Genomic DNA, 21,505 nt, shown 5'->3' with positions numbered 1-21,505 from the left:
CGCTACAAATAAACATTATTTGTAGCGAGCCTAACATCCAATAATCGCAATATGCTTTGTGATTTATTTTTTTTAATATATAAAATTGGAAGAATTTTTCATAACAATATTCAAACAATAAATGTTTTGATGCTGTTTAACATCTTTTACAGGCTATAAATCTGTCAAGTTATTACAGCCGTTTAAATGTTCATATTTCAACTACGAATTGGAGAAGAAACAATTATCATTATATATATATATATATATATATATATATATATATATATATATATATATATATATATATATATATATATATATATATTGTTAAAAAAAAATGATATAAAAACTGCCTTGTGTGCAATTTGAATGTTTATATGCAACTCAGATTTTATTTGATTGTTGATTATTAAACAAAATTAATTTTTGGTTTTTGGCCATATGAATACTTTAATTTTGGTTTGGGTGTAAAAAATCTTTTTGGTGCATCACTAATTTTATTATAGAGGGGTGAGGTAGTCACACGCTATCACCTGATTGGCTGCTTGAGATTGAGGTACATATGGAAATGGCACTAACATCTCGCATCTTTTCAATTGCAGGTCTGCACGGATGAAGAGTGATGGGGAGGACGCGCATCCTCTTAACGTTTACAAAAATGCTAGCACTACTTCACACGGCATGAGGGAGGACGAAGGAAAAACAGACGCGCTCTGCTCAATATGAAACCCTTGCAACATTAAAGCAGGGCGAGTCTTACATGTACAGTAACATTAGCAAATGGGATGGAAATGTCGTTCTGACAAGTGTGTTTTGTACATACTGTAAGAATAGGGTTAGGGTTTTTCTTTGTACAAAGCATATTGTAAAGCTGAAGTTTAATAGCCATTTTTTGGTGAACGAGTCACAGGGAATACATGTTAGGAGACCATTAATTCAAGGGACGTTTTCCGCACAAAGCATCGGAGAATGGGAGATGGAGGGAGAGTTTGGCATTGACTCACTGTATGTACAATTTCAATGAGTGTTCACTGAAGAAAGCATACAAACCTGGGGCTGAAAGTCCCAGTAGAGAAGGTTTTAAATTTTTGTTTTATTAAAATGGTATTTTTGTTTGCCTTGCTGCAGAGCCCACTGTTAACAAGTCATATTTAAGCCTAAAAGTAGTTGTTGCGTCGGCTCAGCCTCGTGCTGGCCAACGCTGTGCCTTTACAATCTGGGTGTACGAGAGCATAATCAACCAATGAGAGGGAAGAGGCCAGTCTGACTCCGCCTTTCTGCTGCTGCACTCGGACGGGTGACAAACATGCTCTTGCATAGGCATCAACTGCTGGTTCTCTGCTCCTCCAACAGTGTTTGCAATATTTAAAAAAAGAATATTAATAAACAGACCGTTTTTTAAAAATGGCCTACTTGTTTCTTTAAAAAAACAAAAAACATGTAAAACATGTAAAGGGTGGTGTAGTGTTCTATTCAAACGACTCTTCCCAAAAGCTTCATGTGACAAGTTCCTCAAATTTCTCTTATGGAGTTGGTTTCACTTGGCTAATGCCAGTTCCTGTTGTGCAAATGCCCTCATCAGAGTACAGTAGCATGATCTTGTTCCCTGGTGGGTCTCTCAGTTATTGTTCAACTGCACGTCTTTATTCCCGTAGTTGGAACCCTTCTCAATCTCGGTCTGTCCGATCATCCAGCGGATACCAACTGACACTGAAAATAAAAGCACAGATTTGTCAGCGCAACAGCCAGTGCCCACATATATATTATTATTAATATATTAAAATAATCTGATTTAAAATGCTAAAAAGCACCTTTTCCCCTTTAAATAACTTTTTACTGAAAAATAGTTTGTGAAACTTCTGGAATGACAAAATGAATTACTGCAGAAATAATGAATATGTATGGGAGGGGCTTCAAATATTGTTGGACGGTGGGTGTGATCAAGTCAAAAAGGCTGAGAACCACTGCATTAGATCATTGTCATAATACTAAAATGATTCCCACGAACATGGAAAACCTGGAAACATGAAGTCTGGAAAAGTCATGGAAATGTATTAATACGTATTTTTTTATTCTAGAACAGTACAGATCATGTTATGCTTGGCTATCATCTACTAGAAATTACAGTAACACTTCACAATAAGGTTTCATTAGTTAACTACTTAAGTTAACATGAACTAAAAATGAACATTACTCATATATATATTATATATATATATATTTTTTTTTAATGTTTGTTTTTACATTTACTAATACATTATTAAAATATAAAGTTGTATTTGTTAAATTAGTTAATGCACTGTGAAAAACATTATTAACTAACTAATGTTTATACTGTATCAAATGTATTGCTTATTGTTAATACATTAACTTGATAACAAATGAGACCTTATTGTACAGTATTACTTTTTCTCAGTAATCATAAATCATGGAAATTCCTTGGTCAATAGGTGTGGGAACCCTGTACTAAGCAAAGGATAAATGAAAGGCTGAAAATGAAAGCTTCATTTAAACAAAATATCAATCATAAATGATTTCTCATAGTATAGCTGAATCATGTAATTCAAGATTCAAAATTAGTTTTTGTGTGCATTCAGTGTTTAGATAAAACTTTTACAACTTAAATGAATCTTTAAACCTGTTCTCACATGCTATGATATTTAAGGGCACTTCAAATGCATAAAAATGTGCCATTAATCCATGCACTTAAGAAGTGACCAGCATGCTGTAAATCTAGATAGAAGTGGTTGATATACTTACTGCCATAGCACCTAATCGGCCTCCTTTAAATTGCATTTTTTTGGGAAACAAAAACAGATTGGAGGAAAATAGGAGCAGTATATATATTCCTTAGTTGCTTGACCACAAAAAAAAAATACCTGCTGCAATCTTAAAGGTCCATTTTTCTTTATTTTGCTATTTGTTACACCAGTAGGAAATAACCAGCCCATGCCCTTGTCCTTATCCCAAGTACCTGCAAAACAGATGACAAATGTACAGACGACCGTGAAGGTGGACCCTGACAGCAGCAGTTGCAGCAGCAGCATGCATAGAGGGTAGACCAGCAAACAGACCCAGAATAACCAGTTCAGCAGGGCCCAAGGTCGGCGCGGGGGGCTCGTAATGGGACCCGGGAACTGGCCTGTCTGCCTGTAATGCTCTTGGAATTCATCCTGTGTGAGACAGCACACACACACACAAAAATTCACTTAATTTCCATGTTCATTACCCTTGGAAATTACCAATGGGTGTATGTTACCATTCATGGGGAATTGCTTTACAAGCACTAGATTCTAGTTGGTTGTGTCCTATTGATATGCTAATACTAACTAAAATGCTAATACCAGCACCAGGGTTTATTCTTAACTATAAAAAAAAAATTATTAGATAAAAAATGCTGCTAAATATAAATTAAAAGATAAGTTGACAAAATCATATAACAATTACTAAAAACACAAAACTACTTTAGTCAGAATATGAATAATAATACTATATAAACAACTGATGAACACAAAATCCTACGGAAGAGGATTAGGGCCAAGCAATAATAAAAAAATAAAACCATCTCGAGATTAAAGTTGTTAAATTTCGAGAAAAAACTCGTTACATTTCGAAAAAAAGTCGAAATAAAATGTTGAGAATAAACTCATTAAATTTCGAGAAAAAAGTCGAGATAAAATGTTTAGAATAAACTCGTTAAATTACGAGAAAAAAGTAGAGAAAATATTGAGAATAAACTCGTTAAATTACGAGAAAAAACTCGTTAAATTTCGAGAAAAAAGTCGAGATAAAATGTTGAGAATAAACTCGTTAAATTACGAGAAAAAACTCATTAAATTTCGAGAAAAAAGTCGAGATAAAATGTTGAGAATAAACTTGTTAAATTACGAGAAAAAACTCATTAAATGTAGAAAAAAAGTCAAAATAAAATGTTGAGAATAAACTCGTTAAATTTAGAAAAAAAGTCGAAATAAAATGTTGAGAATAAACTTGTTAAATTACGAGAAAAAACTCGTTAAATTTCGAGAAAAAAGTCGAGATAAAATGTTGAAAATAAACTTGTTAAATTACGAGAATAAACTTGTTAAATTACGAGAAAAAACTCGTTACATTTCGAGAAAAAAGTCGAGATAAAATGTTGAGAATAAACTTGTTAAATTACGAGAAAAAAATTGTTAAATTTCGAGAAAAAAGTCGATAAAATGTTGAGAATAAACTCGTTAAATTACGAGAAAAAACTCATTAAATGTAGAAAAAAAGTCGAAATAAAATGTTGAGAATAAACTCGTTAAATTACGAGAAAAAACTCGTTAAATTTAGAAAAAAAGTCGAAATAAAATGTTGAGAATAAACTCGTTAAATTACGAGAAAAAACTCGTTAAATTTAGAAAAAAAGTCGAAATAAAATGTTGAGAATAAACTTGTTAAATTACGAGAAAAAACTCGTTAAATTTTGAGAAAAAAGTCGAGATAAAATGTTGAAAATAAACTCGTTAAATTACGAGAAAAAAGTCGCGATAAAATGTTGAGAATAAACTTGTTAAATTACGAGAAAAAACTCATTAAATGTAGAAAAAAAGTCGAAATAAAATGTTGAGAATAAACTCGTTAAATTACGAGAAAAAAGTCGCGATAAAATGTTGAGAATAAACTCGTTAAATTACGAGAAAAAAGTCGCGATAAAATGTTGAGAATAAACTTGTTAAATTACGAGAAAAAACTCGTTAAATTTCGAGAAAAAAGTCGAGATAAAATGTTGAGAAAAAACTTGTTAAATTACGAGAAAAAGTCGTTAAATAATTTAACAACTTTTTTCTCATAATTTAATGACTTTATTCTCAACATTTTATCTCGACTTTTTTCTCGAAATTTAACAACTTTAATCTCGAGATGGTTTTATTTTTTTATTATTGCTTGGCCCTAATCCTCTTCCGTAAAATCCAACTAAGGCAGGTAATGCACTTACTTTTTCCTGATAGAGTTTGTGAAGCCAGGCTGCACATTCTGACTCATCCTCTGGGACTGAGTCCAGAGGAATTCGCCTAACAAACACAAGGAAAGCCTGACTGTTTATCTTAGGCCTAAGGTCTTAACTTGTAACACATTCATATAAAAACTCATAAGTGAAACTAAAACATCTATAAATGATTATGGTGATTGCATGTTGAACTTTTTTATAGCAGGAGACAGAGCATTTAATGAACAACATGCTGTTAAATATTGTCGAAGGGCAGTGTGAAGTAGTCTCAATGATTCTTTCTTTCATTCTTACCTCACATATAAATCGGCATGGTATTTTTTCCCATTGAGCACCCCTAGTAAAGTTGGCATTTCGTTGTTTCTGAAATTAAGTGTAGAATCGTACACAGCAGTAACTACAGACGAGACACAAACCAAGTCAGAGAGCTGAATCCTTAGAGGCTACATTTGTCAAAAAGACTTCTTTCATTTAATGTATTTACAGTAATTTAAAAAAAAAAAAACAGCAAAAAGGTGATGTCTTAAAGGTATAGTTCACCCAAAAATGAAAATTCTGTCATCATTTACTCACTTTAAAGTTCTTCCAAACCTGTATACATTTCTTTGTTCTGCTGAACACAAAAGAAGATATTTGGAAGAATGTTTGTAACCAAAGCAGATCTCGCTCCCCTTGACTACCATAGTATTTTTCTTCCTCAATATGGTAGTCAATGGGGGGAGAGATTTGCTTTGGTTACAAACATTCTTCCAAATATCTTCTTTTGTGTTCAGCAGAACAAAGAAATGTATACAGGTTTGGAACGACTTGAGGGTGAGTAAATTATGACAGAATTTGTATTTTTGGGTGAACTATCCCATTAACTAACTGGAAGATCCAGAAAAGCACTCCTGTTACGGGTTTGTCATTACTTAAAGGCCAAGAAGCTCTCACCCGTTCCCCTGAGGTTCTGGACCGTGACACAAAAGCCCTTGGTCCGAGGTAGAAGGTGGTACTTGAGTTTGGGGAGACCTTTCTTCTCTGCCACCTCCATACTAATCCTGTGCTTCTTTTCTGTGAATCGTGTGCCCTCACAGTGCAACAGGAACTATAGATGAATCATAAATATGAGACACATAGGAGATATAACAAGGGACAGAAAAGCTTAGGAATGTGTTTGTAAAAAATACAGGATAAACCGCACTAACAGAGCAATTGCACTAGAGTTCGTTTTTAATCTAACCAAACCTGCCACATGTGAACACACCCTTAGTGTATTTGTTAAGAGTTGGGTAATAGTTCACCCAAAAATGGACTTTTCTTGTTGTGAAAGACTTAAATGCCACATGGACTACTTTCATGGGGATTTTTGAGCATTAACAAACTGTCATCACATAGAAAGAGTTGCCTGCATATTGTTCACAAATTCCCCTTTTGTGTACCACAAAAGTAACAGCATATGAGGTTTGAAACATGAGGAACTATTCCATTAACTAATTGTGCATTTAAGATTAAAGGATTAGTTCAATTTCAAATGAAAATTACCCCAAGCTTTACTCACTCTCAAGTCATCCTAGGTGTACATGACTTTAATATCGAGCTTCCGCCAGACCGCCTTCCATATTCAATATACGAAGAAAGTGTAAAACACTTGCAGTTCAAAAAGCTTACGCTACGTCCTAAACCTTCCCTATTCAACTTACGGAAAAAGCTTAAAGGGATAGTTCACCCAAAAATGAGATGTTTATCTGCTTACCCCCAGGTCATCCAAGATGTAGGTGACTTAGTTTCTTCAGTAGAACACAAATGATGATTTTTAACTCCAACCGTTGCCGTCTGTCAGTCTTATAATGCGAATGAATGGGAACTTCTATTATAAGAGTAAAAAAAACTTGCATAGACAAATGCAAATCAAACCCTGTGGCTCGTGACAACACATTGATGTCCTAAGACACGAAATGATCGGTTTGTGTGAGAAACCGAACAGTATTTATATAATTTTTTTACCTCTAAAACACCACTATGTCCAACTGCGTTCAGCACTCGCTTAGTGAGGTCTGATCGCGCTCTGACAACAGCAGTGATGTCTCGCACTCATTGAAGTATAAGCGCGAGACATCACTGCCGTTGTCAGAGCGCGATCAGACCTCACTAAGCGAGTGCTGAACGCATTTGGACATAGTGGTGTATTAGAGGTAAAAAATGATATAAATACTGTTTGGTTTATCGTAAAAAACGATCCTTTCGTGTCTTAGGATATCAATGTGTTGTCACGAGCCGCAGGGTTTAATTTGGACTTGTCTATGCAAGTTTTATTTACTCTTATAGTAGAAGTTCCCATCCACTCGCATTATTTGACTGACAGACGGCAACGGTTGTAGTTAAAAATCATCATTTGTGTTCTACTGAAGAAACAAAGTCACCTACATCTTGGATGCGCTGGGGGTAAGCAGATAAACATCAAATTTTCATTTTTGGGTGAACTATCCCTTTAAATGACCTGACGCCAGTTTACACTTTCTTCGTAACTTGAATACGGAAGGTGGTCTGGCGGAAGCTAGATATTTTACTTCATAACTTTTTAAATTAGATGTGAATGCTCATACTCGTTGTTCCCGCTAACCATTATAAAGCTCGGATGCGTCAGGATAATCATTAAAATATCTCAGATTGTGTTCATCAGAAAGAAGAAAGTCACATACACCTAGAATGGCTTGAGGATGAGTGAAACTGAAAATGAACTAATCCTAAAAGAAACAGTGAAATCTGAAATGTAATAAAATGTCACTGACACCAGTATGTTATTGTATTTTTTTTTTTTTACAAATATACCCAAAATTTTTCTGGATAATCCCGAAGGTTGCGCAGGCTCTGCACTACTATCCTGCGATCCTCTTCCCATTTCCTTTTGCAGAAGACAATCTCTAGGAAGTACCACATCCAGCCAATCACAGGAACAAAGGAAAGTTCCTTTTTTGCCAACACCTTTGAGCTCTGAAATCAGAATATGACAAAAACTGTAGTGTGACAATTCAACATACGGTATAACATCATGAAGACACTGGATCTTAAAAATGAGTAATAGTCATGTTTAAAAACATCATTCTCCTTTAAGGTCACACATTTGGACCACAAAACCAGTCATAAGTCACACGGATATTTTTATAGCAATAGCCAACAATACACTGTATGGGTCAAAATTATCGATATTTCTTTTATGCGAAAAATCATTAGGATATTAAGTAAAGATCATGTCCCATGAAGATATTTTATAAATATCCTACCGTAAAAATATATTTTTGTGAGTGGATATGCATTGCTAATGACTTCTTTTGGACAACTTTAAAGGTGATTTTCTCAAGATTAAATTTTTTTGCACCCTCAGATTCCAGATTTTCAAATAGTTGTATCTCAGCCAAATATTTTACTCCTATCCTAACAAACCATACATCAATGGAAAGCTTATTTATTCAGCTTTCGGATGATGTATACATTTCAAATTTCAAAAAACTGACTGGTTTTGTGGTCCAGGGTCACATTTGTTAAGGTGTGGGGTTTTTGTCTTACCCCTAAAATACCAAATCTCTCACAGAAGGTCCATCCAGTCATAAAATCGATCTCAAAGTTATGATTGAGGACAACAATGGCATTTTCTTTGCCATAGAGAGGATAGCTTTCCGGATCTGTGTAAAGTGTGCATTCTGTCCCAGACCACCACTCCAACAATGCCACCAATTCTGAACAAACACAGAAAAAAAAAAAATACAACTGAATAATAATAATGCATATATTCATAATGCAGAATGAATATCCATATTGATAAATCTGTAGTAGTACAAAAAGTTAATCATTCTTGTATGTATGTAAATAGACATTAAGGCAATTTACAATTTTCAAAAATATGCACTTCCTGTTTTGTTACCCTCAGTGCAATACTGGGGTTTTTAAACAGGAAATAATGGTTTCAGGTGGTGTATATCTATCTCTGCTTCATAGTACAATACAATCTGTCTTAACCAGGAAAGAGATGATAATCATCATCTCCATGACTGTGACACATTTTATTGTTTTTTTGTTTGGTTTTTTTTTTTTTTTACTATTTTATGTGATTTTGTCACTTCATGCAGTACAGTCTTTTTCAGTGAGGACAAAATAAATACAGGAAACTTGTTGCATGATGCCTGGTTAGGATAGTAACCCACAGGTCTCACACAGGACTTACGACTAGAAATGGAATAACCCAATCTGCAGTTGATCTTGCGTGCGAGCTGCTTGTTAATGGGCCACAGTGGTAGAGTACAAAGCTGCAGCAGGTTGATAATAAACCCACTGACCAGGAACACATAACAGATAATGAGATGGCACAGCAACTGAGTTTTCAGCACTTTAACAAATCCCATCCTTATCATGTAGTCTTGACTTCCCCTGTCGCCACAAAACCCTGTGCAGAGATAGAAAAACAGATTAATATAAATAACTTTGGCAGCTCTATCATATTAACCACAAGATTGTTTTTTATAAATAAAGCTGGATAGCACCTCAAAATATATGTTGCACATGTGAAAACTGTATTTGAAATATGAAAATTTACCCAAGCCAATATTCAAATTGCATGGTTGCAACAAAGAGGAAAAGTTCCTGTTTTTTTTTTTTTTGGTTTCTTTTTCCACATTAGCTTGAATGTTGTAGCAATTGTAATTTGTAAATAGTTTAGTTATTATATTCTATACAATGTGGTTTTTACAAACATCTACATCTCTCAAAGGCTCTCTGTATGATCCTGAATAGTTCACCAAAAATTAATTATTCTTCCAAACCAATATGCTATTGTTGTTTTTTCAGTGGAGGAAAAAAAGTTGAGATTTTGAAGAATCTTCAGGTTCATAGTAACCATGAAACACCAAAAAAAGACAAAAAAAAAAAAAAAAAGCACCATAAAAGTGGTCCATTTTGACTCAAGAACTTGTGTGGCCAAAATCTTTGAGCCAGTGAGTCCAACCTTTTTTCCTGATAAAACAAACCTATAGAAACTTTCAGTTTGTTGATCAGTTTGTTTACTGCTTGTAAAGTGCAGAACATGAGCAAGGTAATAAAATCCCTAAAAAAATTCTTGCGAATCTTGCGAATGGTACTATTTCTATCACAGCACAGCAGCTTCACACCTTTGTAAGGAATGTGCTTTTTCTTGCTGTGTGGGATGCTCAATTAACAAAGTAAATAGTTTAATTTAAAAGCAATGTTTGCAAGAAAACTGAGATGAACATTAGACAGAATAAAGAGCTAGATTAATCCTGTCCCTATCATTACTGTCAGCTCTTACACATCAAAGTATTTCAGCACCCAGGGCAAAGGCTAAAACAGAAATGTCACAGTGTCATTTTTGTGATTGTGTGTTTTGGCATAAGCACATTTAGTTTGAGGCTGCAATGTTATCTGCACAGTGGTGACAGAAATAAAAGTGTGAACTTTGATTTGGTAACTATGTTACCATTACAAATATTTATGGTTAAAATGTGTAGGAATGAATGAGAATATTTTTAAATGAATATACAGTACAGTCCAAAAGTTTGGAACCACTAAGATTTTTAATGTTTTTAAAAGAAGTTTCGTCTGCTCACCAAGGCTACATTTATTTAATTAAAAATACAGTAAAAAACAGTAATATTGTGAAATATTATTACAATTTAAAATAACTGTGTACTATTTAAATATATTTGACAAAGTCATTTATTCCTGTGATGCAAAGCTGAATTTTCAGCATCGTTACTCCAGTCTTCAGTGTCACATGATCCTTCAGAAATCATTCTAATATGCTGATTTGCTGCTCAATAAACATTTATGATTATTTTCAATGTTGAAAACAGTTGTGTACTTTTTTTTTCAGGATTCCTTGATGAATAGAAAGTTCAAAAGAACAGCATTTATCTGAAATACAAAGCTTCTGTAGCATTATACACTACCGTTCAAAAGTTTGGGGTCAGTAAGAATTTTTATTTTTATTTTTTTGAAAAGAAATTAAAGAAATGAATACTTTTATTCAGCAAGGATGCATTAAATCAATCAAAAGTGGCAGTAAAGACATTTATAATGTTACAAAAGATTAGATTTCAGATAAACACTGTTCTTTTGAACTTTCTATTCATCAAATAATCCTGAAAAAAAATATTGTACACAAATATTTTGTACAATTGTACACATTAAATGTTTCTTGAGCAGCAGATCAGCATATTAAAATGATTTCTGAAGGATCATGTGACACTGAAGACTGGAGTAATGATGCTGAAAATTCAGCTTTGCCATCACAGGAATAAATTACTTTGTGAAATATATTCAAATAGAAAACAGTTATTTTAAATTGTAATAATCTTTCACAATATTACTGTTTTTACTGTATTTTTAATTAAATAAATGTAGCCTTGGTGAGCAGACGAAACTTCGTTTAAAAACATTAAAAATCTTAGTGGTTCCAAACTTTTGGACTGTACTGTATGTACAAACCTATTTGCATTAGTCTTTTTTTAAAAATTAGGATTTGTATCCATTCCAGTGACTCAAATCTTTTGAATCGGTTCACTAAAAAAAGACTCATTCAAATTCGTTCACTGATTTGATGCTTTCTGGAGGAGCTCTCCTTATGCAAATACCTGGCAAGCTTTACAATGTATTATTTGATATCGTAATTATCGTTATACTTGAATGCACTTTTTTTTTTCTCTTTTTAAAATTATTATAATTGTTGTCTCTCTTTTTTTTATATAATTGGTTCCTTTTTATACTGTATGTACAATGTTTAATACTTGCATTTGTACAGAATGTTTGTTTATGTCATGATGATTTAATTAAAAAAAAGGTTTCCACAGGGAGAAAGTACCAACAATAATTATTTTGAAACCATCACTCATTTTCAAAAAAAAAAAAAACATAAATGTTTTAAATTTATGGTTATTTTAACCATAAATGCTCATCTTGAACTAGCTCTCTTCTTCTTCTCTATTAGAATTCCAGCAGTGTAGACGCTGTTAAGTGTATTACTGCCCTCCTCAGGTCAAGGTTTGAACTAAATTGTCGTATACAATATGCTAGTGCAAGTATATAACAATTACTTCAAACTGAGTGATGGTTTCTCTAGATAAGACCCTTATTTCTCGTCTGGGATCACGTAAAACGCTTTGAAGCTGCAATGAAACTGTAATTTTGACCTTCAACCGTTTGGTGCCCATTGAAGTCCACTATAAGGAGAAAAATCCTGGAATGTTTTCATCAAAAACCTTCATTTCTTTTCGACTGAAGAGAGAAGGAAATGAACATCTTGGATGACAAGGGCGTGAGTAAATTATCAGGAAATTTTAATTTGAAAGTGAACTAATCCTTTAATAAAATAATATAAAATAAAATAAATGACTGTTTTCGAAATTTGATTGCCGCTCCGAATCTCGACTCAAAACATTAGATCATTGAAGGGGCGTGTTCGTTCAGTAGGTTCAACCAATGAAACGCTCATTCACAACCGGTCTTGAAAGCTATTGGTTCGTGCTATAGTCAGTCTATGAACTGAGCCAGACCGTCACGCGCTTCAAAAGAGAGAAAGGTGAACGAAAATGTGAGTCGGTGGACAGAATTCAACGAAAACGATTCGTTCACTTAAAAGATTCGTTCAAATAAAAAACGGGAAAACTCCACTAATGTCTACTAAAGGTGCACACTAACGTTACAGGGTGCGCCTTGTTTGGAGTAAGTTACCACATCAACCTGATATAAACTTCAATCTCACCAGTAGGTACAGCTGTCAGTTCACCAACAACAAAAATCTTTGCAACAGTAGCAATCTTTCTCATAGTTATTTGTGTATTTCAGTTAAATGTTTCATTTGGTTTGCACATAATTATCAAGAAGACATGGAGCTCATGTGGATCGCACACAAAGAACAGCACTTTATCTTTCAACAGAAGAAAAACCGCTGTTAAAATTACCTTTTATCCCTTGCGCGGTTAGTAGCAGAACAGTCGTCTCATCATATGGTGCTAATTAGAGAGCGCACGAGAGATGTGAATCTCAAGGAGGGTTAAGTTGGACAGGCTGATAGATTCCAAGGTTGGTTTTGAGCTGAACGTGAGAGACCACACCCCGGCACCAAGAAGCTGCTCGAGAGCACTGGAACGTGGGCAGGGACTTCAGAGGGTCATTATGTCATTTCCTCTGTCCACAGCCAACTCTGCTCTAGTCAGTGTGCTTACACTGCTTTACAGTGTTCACTCTGACCGGCAGATGAAAATAATTGCCAAGCACGCAACAGAAGGGCATCACCTTAAACGTGGTGCACAACCCCAAATTATCAGAGCGGTTGCGCCCTCTGCTGGATGATTTCAGAGACAAATCACTGTTGAAAAGAAACTCATTTTTTATGAGAGAAACATAAATGAATGTTTCATGTGGAGAGAATATTAGTAGATATACATGTTGAATAGGTTTTTCAATAGCCGCATAGAGACATGCTTTTGTTGTACCTAACAAAGAGCCTCACAAGACAGCTGTCACATCACATGTATTCAGGTACAATGATGGCCTAAAGGTGAAACTTCAAGAAAAACTTCCTGTTTGTCACATTCTCCAGCAAACACCCCCAATTTGGACATTTATTTCATACAATACTGTGAATCCCACTATAAAATGCTTCTAAAACAAAAATTCAGCCATCAAAATGTACCAAAGCAGCAGTGACTGCAGTATGATTGAATACAGAGGTCCACTTTCCACTCTCGGTTTTGCTTTCATTTCCAGTGACATTAAGAGAGGCTCTCCACAAGCATCAGAAGACCTGCTGTGACGCGAAAATACATACAGTGGCATGAAAAAGTATGTGAACCACTTGCAGAATCTGTGAAAATGTGAATAATTTTAATAAAATAAGTGAGATCATACAATATGCATGTTATTTTTTATTTAGTACTGTCCTGAGTAAGATATTTTACATAAAAGATGTTTGCGTTTAGTTCACGAGACAAAACAATAGCTGAATTTATTAAAATGGCCCCATTCAAAAGTATGTGAACCATTGATTCTCAATACTGTGTGTGGTTACCTGATGATCCAGGACTGTTTTTTTGTTTTGTGATGGTTCTTCATGAGTCTCTTGTTTGTTCTGAGCAGTTAAACTGAGCTCTGTTCTTCAGAAAATTCCTCCAGGTCCTGCAGATTCTTCAGTTTTCAAGCATTTTTGCATATTTGAACCCTTTCCAGCAGTGACTGAATGATTTTGAGATCCGTCTTTTCACAGTGAGGACAATTGAGGGACTCAAACACAACTATTAAAAAAAAGTTCAAACATTCACTGATGCTCCAGAAGGAAACAAGACGCATTAAGAGCCGGGGGGGGGGTGAAAAAAAATGAATTCAAATATCAAGGTAAATTGTACTTAATGTTTCTTCCGGGAAACATGCAAGTATCTTCTGTTGCTTGCGAAGGGCAGTACTAAATGAAAAACAACGATATTTAAATATAATAAGAAAAATTGTGACATCTTCATCCTGTTCAAAAGTTTTCACACCCCAACTCTTAATGCATCGTGTTTCCTTCTGGAGCATCAGTGAATGTTTGAACCTTTTTTAATAGGTGTTTGAGTCCCTAAATTGTCCTCAGTGTGAAAAGACGGATCTCAAAATCATTCAGTCACTGCTGGAAAGGGTTAAAATATGCAAAAATGCTTGAAAACTGAAATTTCTGCAAGACCTGGAGGATTTTTCTGAAGAACAGAGCTCAGTTTAACTGCTCAGGACAAACAAGGGATTCATGAACAACCATCACAAAACATAAAAACAGTCGTAGATCATCAGGTAACCACACACAGTATTAAGATTCAGTGGTTCACAAACTTTTGAATGTGGTTATTTTAATAAATATAGCTATTGTTTTGTCTTGTGAACTAAATTTAAACATCTTTTATGTAAAATATCTTTCTCAGGACAGTACTAAACAAAAAATAACATGCATTTTGTATGATCTCACTTATTTTATTAAAATTATTTCCATTTTCACAGATTCTGCAAGTGGTTCACATACTTTTTCATGCCACTGTAATTTATTATTCAATGATCCACAAACCATGTGGAAAGGCTATTTAAATGTAATACAGAGTACAGAAATAGTAACCTCTTCACTAGAAGGGGAAATTGATATTAAACCAATCTTTGCCTGCCATTATTCTGGATAATAGACTATTCAGAATAAACTGGCTTGCTTATGAATTCACAATACATATTGCATCCAAATTAGCAATGTATTTTAGATGGAGAAGTGTGAAGACCCAAGAATTGAAATCCCAGTGGGTGAAAAAAAGGCCCATCTATGCCAGCTTTGAGAGCAATTTGTGGTTGATGGTTTTGAATGAAGAACCAGCAGAAATATGATGGAAGTTATCAAGGATGCCCAGGCTGATGTAAGCAATTACTGAGGTTATCTGAAGCCACTCCGCAGAGGAATAGCCTCTTGAGAAGATAGGATTGAAATGCATGATGTTAAAAATCATCACTGAATATGACTACACTTATATTTATCCATCTGCATAATAATATAGTCAAATTCTTTTTAGAGCAAGACATGATTTACCAAAAAAAAGTGAATAACTAATTTTAACCATTAAACTGTTTCTGCATGATAGAGAATACAGACATTTGGGAAATCTCAAAGTGACATGCAACATCCAAAATATATCCTTTACATTATGTTTTCATACAAGATACAAACTAATTAAAAACTGTAATTGTAGGTGTACTAGACTCATAATTTGTTGGAAAATAGCAATAAATCAGAGATATTTTGATGTTTCCGAGATATTTTGTAAAGAAGTGTGTGATTTTGCTTTTTTAAAACTGTATGATATATTATTCTGTCACTCAGTTATTGGATAAAAATCATTTAAGAACAACATTTATAAACGTATGTAAAAAAAAAAAAAAAAAACTCAAAAGAAACATGACGACAGTATTTGCTTATGAATACATTTGTGCGAATTAAAATATTGTGTAGCACAATATTGACCCTCTTACACAAATGCCTATTTTTAGTTTGAAAATGTTTTCTTAATCACCAAAATTGCAAGTATTCATTTGATTTCGCAGCGTAAACAGCGGCTCGTGCGCCTTCCTCGCGCAGCCGCGCTATTGGCTGAGAGGAACTTCCGTCTCATACCGGAAATGGACGTGGCAAGCTCCTGTTTTAACTCCTGTCAAACTATCAGCAGTCAGTTGGTCATTAGATCTCACTGATTATCTGTAGTACTTGCGTTTCTGACACTTCACTCCCATCTGTCTCTTTCTAATGTCCCGATAGCGCTCTTGGAGGCTCAGCAGGGGCGATGCGGGTGTTTTGGCGCTGGTTTTGGGGCTTGATTTGGGTCGGAGTGTCTGCAAATCGTGCAGGATCTCCTGTGTTTTCTGATGAGATCCCCTTCAAAATCAAATGGCCCGGATCAGATTTCACCCTGGTGAGTCAAAACATCTAATAAACTCCGATATTTCGCACCACAGCTGTAAATTCACCCTAGCATGTGCTGTTTGTTTAATTGTCAGCTTGTTGGCTAAGGTCGCTTCATAACAGCTGGACGTGTCCTGTTTTGTTTTGAGCTGTCTTGTAGTGTGATAAGTATTCAGCATTGTGTAGTATTTAAGCTGAGCTGTCTGGTTTATTTCTCTGGTGCGTGGATTTTCAATAGTTATTCAGTTTAATATACAATAATATCATTTTCTCCACAGCCAACATCTGGAGGCCTGTACAAAGAAGAGGACTATGTTATCATGACAACTGCAGAAAAAGAAAAGTACAAGTGTTTATTGCCATCTTTGTCCAGCAATCCGGAGGTGTGGTTATGCATGGCAGATTTTTAAATGAGTATTATCTTGAGCTGTTCTGTGTAACGTTTAGTTTTATTTTATCAATTTATTATCTGTCTCTTTTGAAGGATGATGTGAAGGAGTATAGCGGACCGAGTCCAGCCATGCTACTGGAGCCGTTATTCAAACAGAGCAGCTGCTCCTACAGAGTGAGTTTCATGTCTCAGTTTCTGTTGATAAATATGGTTGAATCTCACAAAATATGTCTAGGTCACATTTCACCCTAAAAAGAAGAAAATATTTTGCATAAACAGAATTAAGCTTGTTTTTACAAAATGAAAAAGCAACAAAGGAAGAAATTATGTTGCTTTTCTTTGTTGTTCTTTTCATAGTCATATGATTTATATTTATTGTGGCCACAACTTGGCCTTCTGACAGGCTTATGAACGTGTGTGTCTTGCAGATCGAGTCATACTGGACATATGAAGTGTGCCATGGGAAGCATGTACGGCAGTACCATGAGGACAAGGAGACGGGGCAGGTAAAATGCTGTTTTTGATGTGTTCTGTTAAAGAACATGTCAGATCCTTACAACGTTCCTTATATTATATTAGGAACGCATGCATTACCGCTCATACGTTTTTGAAAGAAGTCTCTTTAGGTCACCAAGGCTGCATTTATTTGATCAAAAATACAGCAAAAACAGTAATATTGTGAAATGTTATTTCAATTTAAAATAACTGTTTTCTATTTTAATACATTTTTTAAATGACATTCATTTAGATCCTTCAGAAATCATTCTAAATATACTAATTTGGTGCTCAATAAACATTTCTTATTAGTATCAATCTAATTATCTGATTATTAAAGTTGAAAACAGTTGTGTTGCTTAATATTTTTGTGGGAAAACAATTTTTTTCAGGATTCTTTTGATGAATAGAAAGTTCAAAAGAACAGCATTTATTTGAAATAGAATTTGTTTATAACAATGTGAAAGTCAATTTCATGCATCCTTGCTGAATAAAAGTATTATTATTTTTAAATCTTTCCAAACCCAAACATTTGAATGGTAGTTTATGTGGATAGAGTATTATAAAGAGATTTCTAAGCAATATAAACGTTTCAGTGGTTTATTTGTCTCTGGTCCCTCAGAAGATCAACGTTCAGGAATACTATCTGGGTACCATGAATAAAAAAGATAGTACAGGTTGGGCAATTTTAAGATTAAGTTGGTATTTTTTGCTTTACATATTCTGTCAATTGTCTCATGTATTTTATCTGCTTCTTAGAATCAGAAACTGATAAATCTGGAGACTCTGAAAAGGAAGCATCAGACACCAACGCAGAGGTTTGTGCCTGTTAGACATGCAGATAGGAAATGTGTGTGACATGAGGTGTTTTAAAACTCTCTGTGGGTTCCCAGGTGCCAACGAAGAATATAGAGGGTCAGCTGACGCCATACTATCCCGTAGAGATGGGACATGGGACCGAATGCACTCTGAGACAGAACGAACCTCGCTCTGCCACAGTGCTGTACGTCTGCCATCCGGAGGCAAAGCACGAGATCCTCACAATCGCTGAGGTCATCACCTGTCAGTATGAAGTGGTGGTGCTCACACCTCTCCTTTGTCCTCATCCGAAATACAGGTACACACACATTCAGCTCAATCAAGGTTTCTGATTTAAAATCACAGTTCATCCTACTGAATAAATGCATAAATATTAGGTATTGGTTTCTATTGACTAGTTTTTGCTTGTGAATATGTATGTCATCACATGGACACACTATCACATGAAATATGATAACATCACAAGGCCTGTTCTCACAGAGTCAAAGAAAAAAGTGAAACTAGTCACTTATCGTTTGAAAGACGATAGAGCACAGAAAGTCAAGTATTATATTTCCTTTACATGCAATATACTCTATAAAAAGCAAAATAATAACAAATATATATATGCACACACACAGTTTACATAGTTTAACCTACAAAATAAGTGCATAAATGTATAGACATAGTTTCTGTCTATGTGTTTCTGTCTATTATTGAGTGTGTGTGTCAACAAATGGACACACCTATTTGCCCATTACATGAAATATGATAACATGACCTGAACAAGTGAAGCTAATCACATAATTTTCACTCGTTGTAATGTGTTCTAGATTTTATATGTTTATAGTGCTCTGAGAGCAGCAATATTAACTACTGCTTTGTTTCGACTGAAAGTGTTGTTTGTGGTGAATACATTTTTAGTCCTCTGTGACATAATCCAGCCCACGTCTCCTCAGGTTCAAGTCCTCCCCAGTGAATGACATCTTTTGTCAGGCTCTGGGTGGCTCCCCTCTCAGACCTCAGAGTCTGTCCCAGCTGGATCGTGAGCAGGAAGAGCTGCTCAAACCACCGTTCAGCTCAAGCAGCGAACGGGATTTGAGGGGATCCAGGGTGAGTCTAAACCTGCCTTTTATCTTCTGCATTTACACCAACTGACTTTGGGAATATGAGGAGGGTGATTGAATAATTGCTGCTATAAATGGAATCGAAAGGACTTTTAAAGTTGGTCTGTATTAAAGGACATGAACAATTATGTGCAAAATGTAGTATGAACAAAATTCTTTTTAGAAATTATGTGTTTAAAAAATGTAATCTCTCTGTCTCTTTCTCTAAGGAGGACAAATCTCCAGTGAAGGAAGAGGCATATACCTCTACCCATAAGCCCCTGACAGTAGGCGGTCAATCCCAGGTCACCGTTGGCACCACCCATATCTCTCGACTAACTGATGAACAGCTGATCAAGGAGTTTCTGAGCGGCTCGTACTGTCTGCATGGGGTGAGGATGGATGGGTTTCTCTTCTGTATCTGTAGATCTTTTAGTTGGGTTCCCAGCTCAACATATTTTTGTTTCTGTCTAGGGTGTTGGATGGTGGAAGTATGAATTTTGTTATGGAAAGCATGTACACCAGTATCATGAGGTAAGAGTTGTGAAATCGATCGAATTATTATTTAGAAAATATAACAGTTTCTAGTATTGTGTAAATGTTTGTATTATGAGAGAGATTAAATTGCATGTTGTGCATTTGGTTGAAGGATAAAGAGCAAGGGAAGAACATTGTGGTGGTGGGCAGCTGGAACACTGAGGATCATATGAACTGGGCCAAGAAAAACGTGGCACGATCTTATCATTTAAAAGATGATGGAGCACAGAAAGTCAAGTATGATTATATTTCCCTCACATACAAGAAAAATAAAAAAATAACAACAATAATATCTATCTATCATATAATATAATGTTACAGATTTTAATATGTCATGTATGTTGTCTTGCTGATATCTCATCAGGGTCGTATCTCACTTCTATGGCCATGGAGATGTTTGCGACCTAACAGGGAAACCGAGACAGGTTATAGTCAAGCTTAAGTGAGTTATCCATACTTAGTGACGCCATATGGTTTTTAGGTTTTGTGAATGCCGCCGCTAACACCTACCCGTTCTGTCTCAGGTGTAAGGAGTCGGAGTCTCCTCATGCTGTTACTGTTTACATGCTGGAACCTCAGACCTGCCAGTATATTCTTGGGGTGAGTGGCAAATAGAATGACTTTGAGATTTGACCGCAATTTCGAATTTAATAACTGCAACCCTACATGTTTCCAGTAATGAACACATTGTGTTTTGATGTTAATGCTTACTAAATGTTACAGGAAGTTTTCGATGTGATCGTTTCATTTGAATAACCCTTGTCATGGTTATCGTTCTGCCACAGGTCGAGTCCCCTGTAATATGCAAGATCTTGGACACTGCAGATGAAAATGGACTTCTTTCAATCCCTAGCTAGCCCGCATGATTGGTACCAAGATGGAGGAATGAAGAGTAGCTTAAAGAATGAACAATACAGAAGAGGAACGCGGTATGATGCTCAGAGGGAGAAATAAAGGTCTGGTTCAATAGATCATGAAGATAACATGGACATGCTGAATCTCAGACCTCAACCCTTTGACAAAAAGTCCCTCGCTGACTGCACTTTCCCTTGTGAACCCTAAACAAGGAGATTTGGTGGAACTTTTAAACCAGGAGATGCAGCAAGGACTGAATTCTCAGTGTTTTTATCTACAAATCTCTAAGCTGTTGAAGAATATTTTTCTTCAGCTTTTTTCATGCTTTGTAACATTTAGGTGGCTGGCTGTGGGAAAGTCACCTGTTCTTTAAAATCTAATCAAATTATTCACTTGTTCTGTTAATCAATTGATGAACAAAATGGTCGGCTGTTTTAGATATACATTATTTATTTTGTCCAATTTCACATTAACACTGTGCAGCTGGAGATGGTTATTAAAAGTTTTTAAAAGAAGTGAATGACGAAGTAATTAAGTGCAAATCGCAAGGGAAATACACTGTCTTGAATGCAATGAAAATTGAATGTAATTAAACAGTTTTTTGGAAATGAAGGGTCATTGAGTTATGTAACACTCATGTCTTTTTAAGATTTCCGCTAGCAAGTTTCACCTATGTACATTGTATTTGGTGAAGGGCTCCTCTTAACACATTTATATCAAGACAAATGCATTGACTGCAATGCTGGTTGTTACTCAGCTTGCACGTTTAGTTTAAGAATAAAATATGATGCATCTTTCAAGTCATTTCATATTCATACTCCCATATAAACACCTCATTGAATACACTTAATATTCTTTCTCTTGTTTTCCAGTACAAATATCTAAATCTTTAATCAAGATACATTGACTTAAAG

At 35.1% G+C, this 21,505-nt stretch overlaps 3 protein-coding genes across 6 annotated transcripts in view; 2 read left to right on the top strand and 1 right to left on the bottom strand.

The window, feature by feature from the left end:
- The window catches only part of map3k4 (mitogen-activated protein kinase kinase kinase 4), a 39,573-nt gene extending 38,186 nt beyond the window's left edge, over positions 1-1,387 (top strand). For all 3 annotated transcript variants that reach the window (XM_048205476.1, XM_048205475.1, XM_048205477.1), the window contains one exon: positions 585-1,387. In XM_048205476.1, the coding sequence (XP_048061433.1) occupies positions 585-605 (21 nt within the window). In that variant the 3' untranslated portion in view covers positions 606-1,387. The remainder of the gene's footprint in view (positions 1-584) is intronic.
- agpat4 (1-acylglycerol-3-phosphate O-acyltransferase 4 (lysophosphatidic acid acyltransferase, delta)) lies at positions 1,057-13,230 on the bottom strand. Its single transcript, XM_048205478.1, has 9 exons — positions 12,910-13,230; positions 9,162-9,380; positions 8,507-8,676; positions 7,772-7,933; positions 5,894-6,047; positions 5,255-5,357; positions 4,949-5,024; positions 2,957-3,155; positions 1,057-1,692 (listed from the first exon to the last, which is right to left on the bottom strand). Exons 2-9 carry the CDS (start codon positions 9,346-9,348, stop codon positions 1,601-1,603), a joined length of 1,143 nt encoding a protein of 380 aa, XP_048061435.1. The 5' UTR covers positions 9,349-9,380; positions 12,910-13,230; the 3' UTR covers positions 1,057-1,600.
- A 2,798-nt stretch (positions 13,231-16,028) lies between these two features.
- On the top strand, positions 16,029-21,199 carry erlec1 (endoplasmic reticulum lectin 1). 2 transcript variants are annotated; one of them, XM_048205474.1, is made up of 15 exons: positions 16,029-16,175; positions 16,266-16,419; positions 16,688-16,792; positions 16,894-16,974; positions 17,229-17,306; positions 17,918-17,972; positions 18,055-18,113; positions 18,189-18,412; positions 19,053-19,206; positions 19,430-19,591; positions 19,674-19,733; positions 19,849-19,973; positions 20,101-20,178; positions 20,261-20,336; positions 20,522-21,199. In XM_048205474.1, the coding sequence occupies exons 2-15, from the start codon at positions 16,291-16,293 to the stop codon at positions 20,591-20,593; spliced, it is 1,458 nt and encodes a 485-aa protein (XP_048061431.1). In that variant the 5' UTR covers positions 16,029-16,175; positions 16,266-16,290; the 3' UTR covers positions 20,594-21,199. The 2 variants fall into 2 exon arrangements, with proteins under 2 accessions (XP_048061431.1, XP_048061430.1); XM_048205473.1 differs by having other exon boundaries at positions 16,113-16,419.
- The last annotated feature ends 306 nt before the right edge of the window (positions 21,200-21,505 follow it).

Source organism: Megalobrama amblycephala, linkage group LG10 (genome assembly GCF_018812025.1).
Source record: "Megalobrama amblycephala isolate DHTTF-2021 linkage group LG10, ASM1881202v1, whole genome shotgun sequence".
NCBI lineage: Eukaryota > Metazoa > Chordata > Actinopteri > Cypriniformes > Xenocyprididae > Megalobrama > Megalobrama amblycephala.
This window is presented reverse-complemented; position numbering and strand designations above follow the sequence as displayed.

Coding starts and splice junctions, on each gene's coding strand:
- agpat4 (XM_048205478.1), bottom strand. CDS start 9,348: ATGATAAGGATGGGATTTGTTAAAGTGCTGAAAACTCAGTTGCTGTGC. Junction 8,677..9,161: donor GGGTTATTCCATTTCTAGTC/GTAAGTCCTGTG, acceptor GTGTTTGTTCAG/AATTGGTGGCATTGTTGGAG. Junction 5,358..5,893: donor CCAGAACCTCAGGGGAACGG/GTGAGAGCTTCT, acceptor TCTCGTCTGTAG/TTACTGCTGTGTACGATTCT.
- erlec1 (XM_048205474.1), top strand. CDS start 16,291: ATGCGGGTGTTTTGGCGCTGGTTTTGGGGCTTGATTTGGGTCGGAGTG. Junction 19,974..20,100: donor GATGGAGCACAGAAAGTCAA/GTATGATTATAT, acceptor ATATCTCATCAG/GGTCGTATCTCACTTCTATG. Junction 20,179..20,260: donor CAGGTTATAGTCAAGCTTAA/GTGAGTTATCCA, acceptor GTTCTGTCTCAG/GTGTAAGGAGTCGGAGTCTC.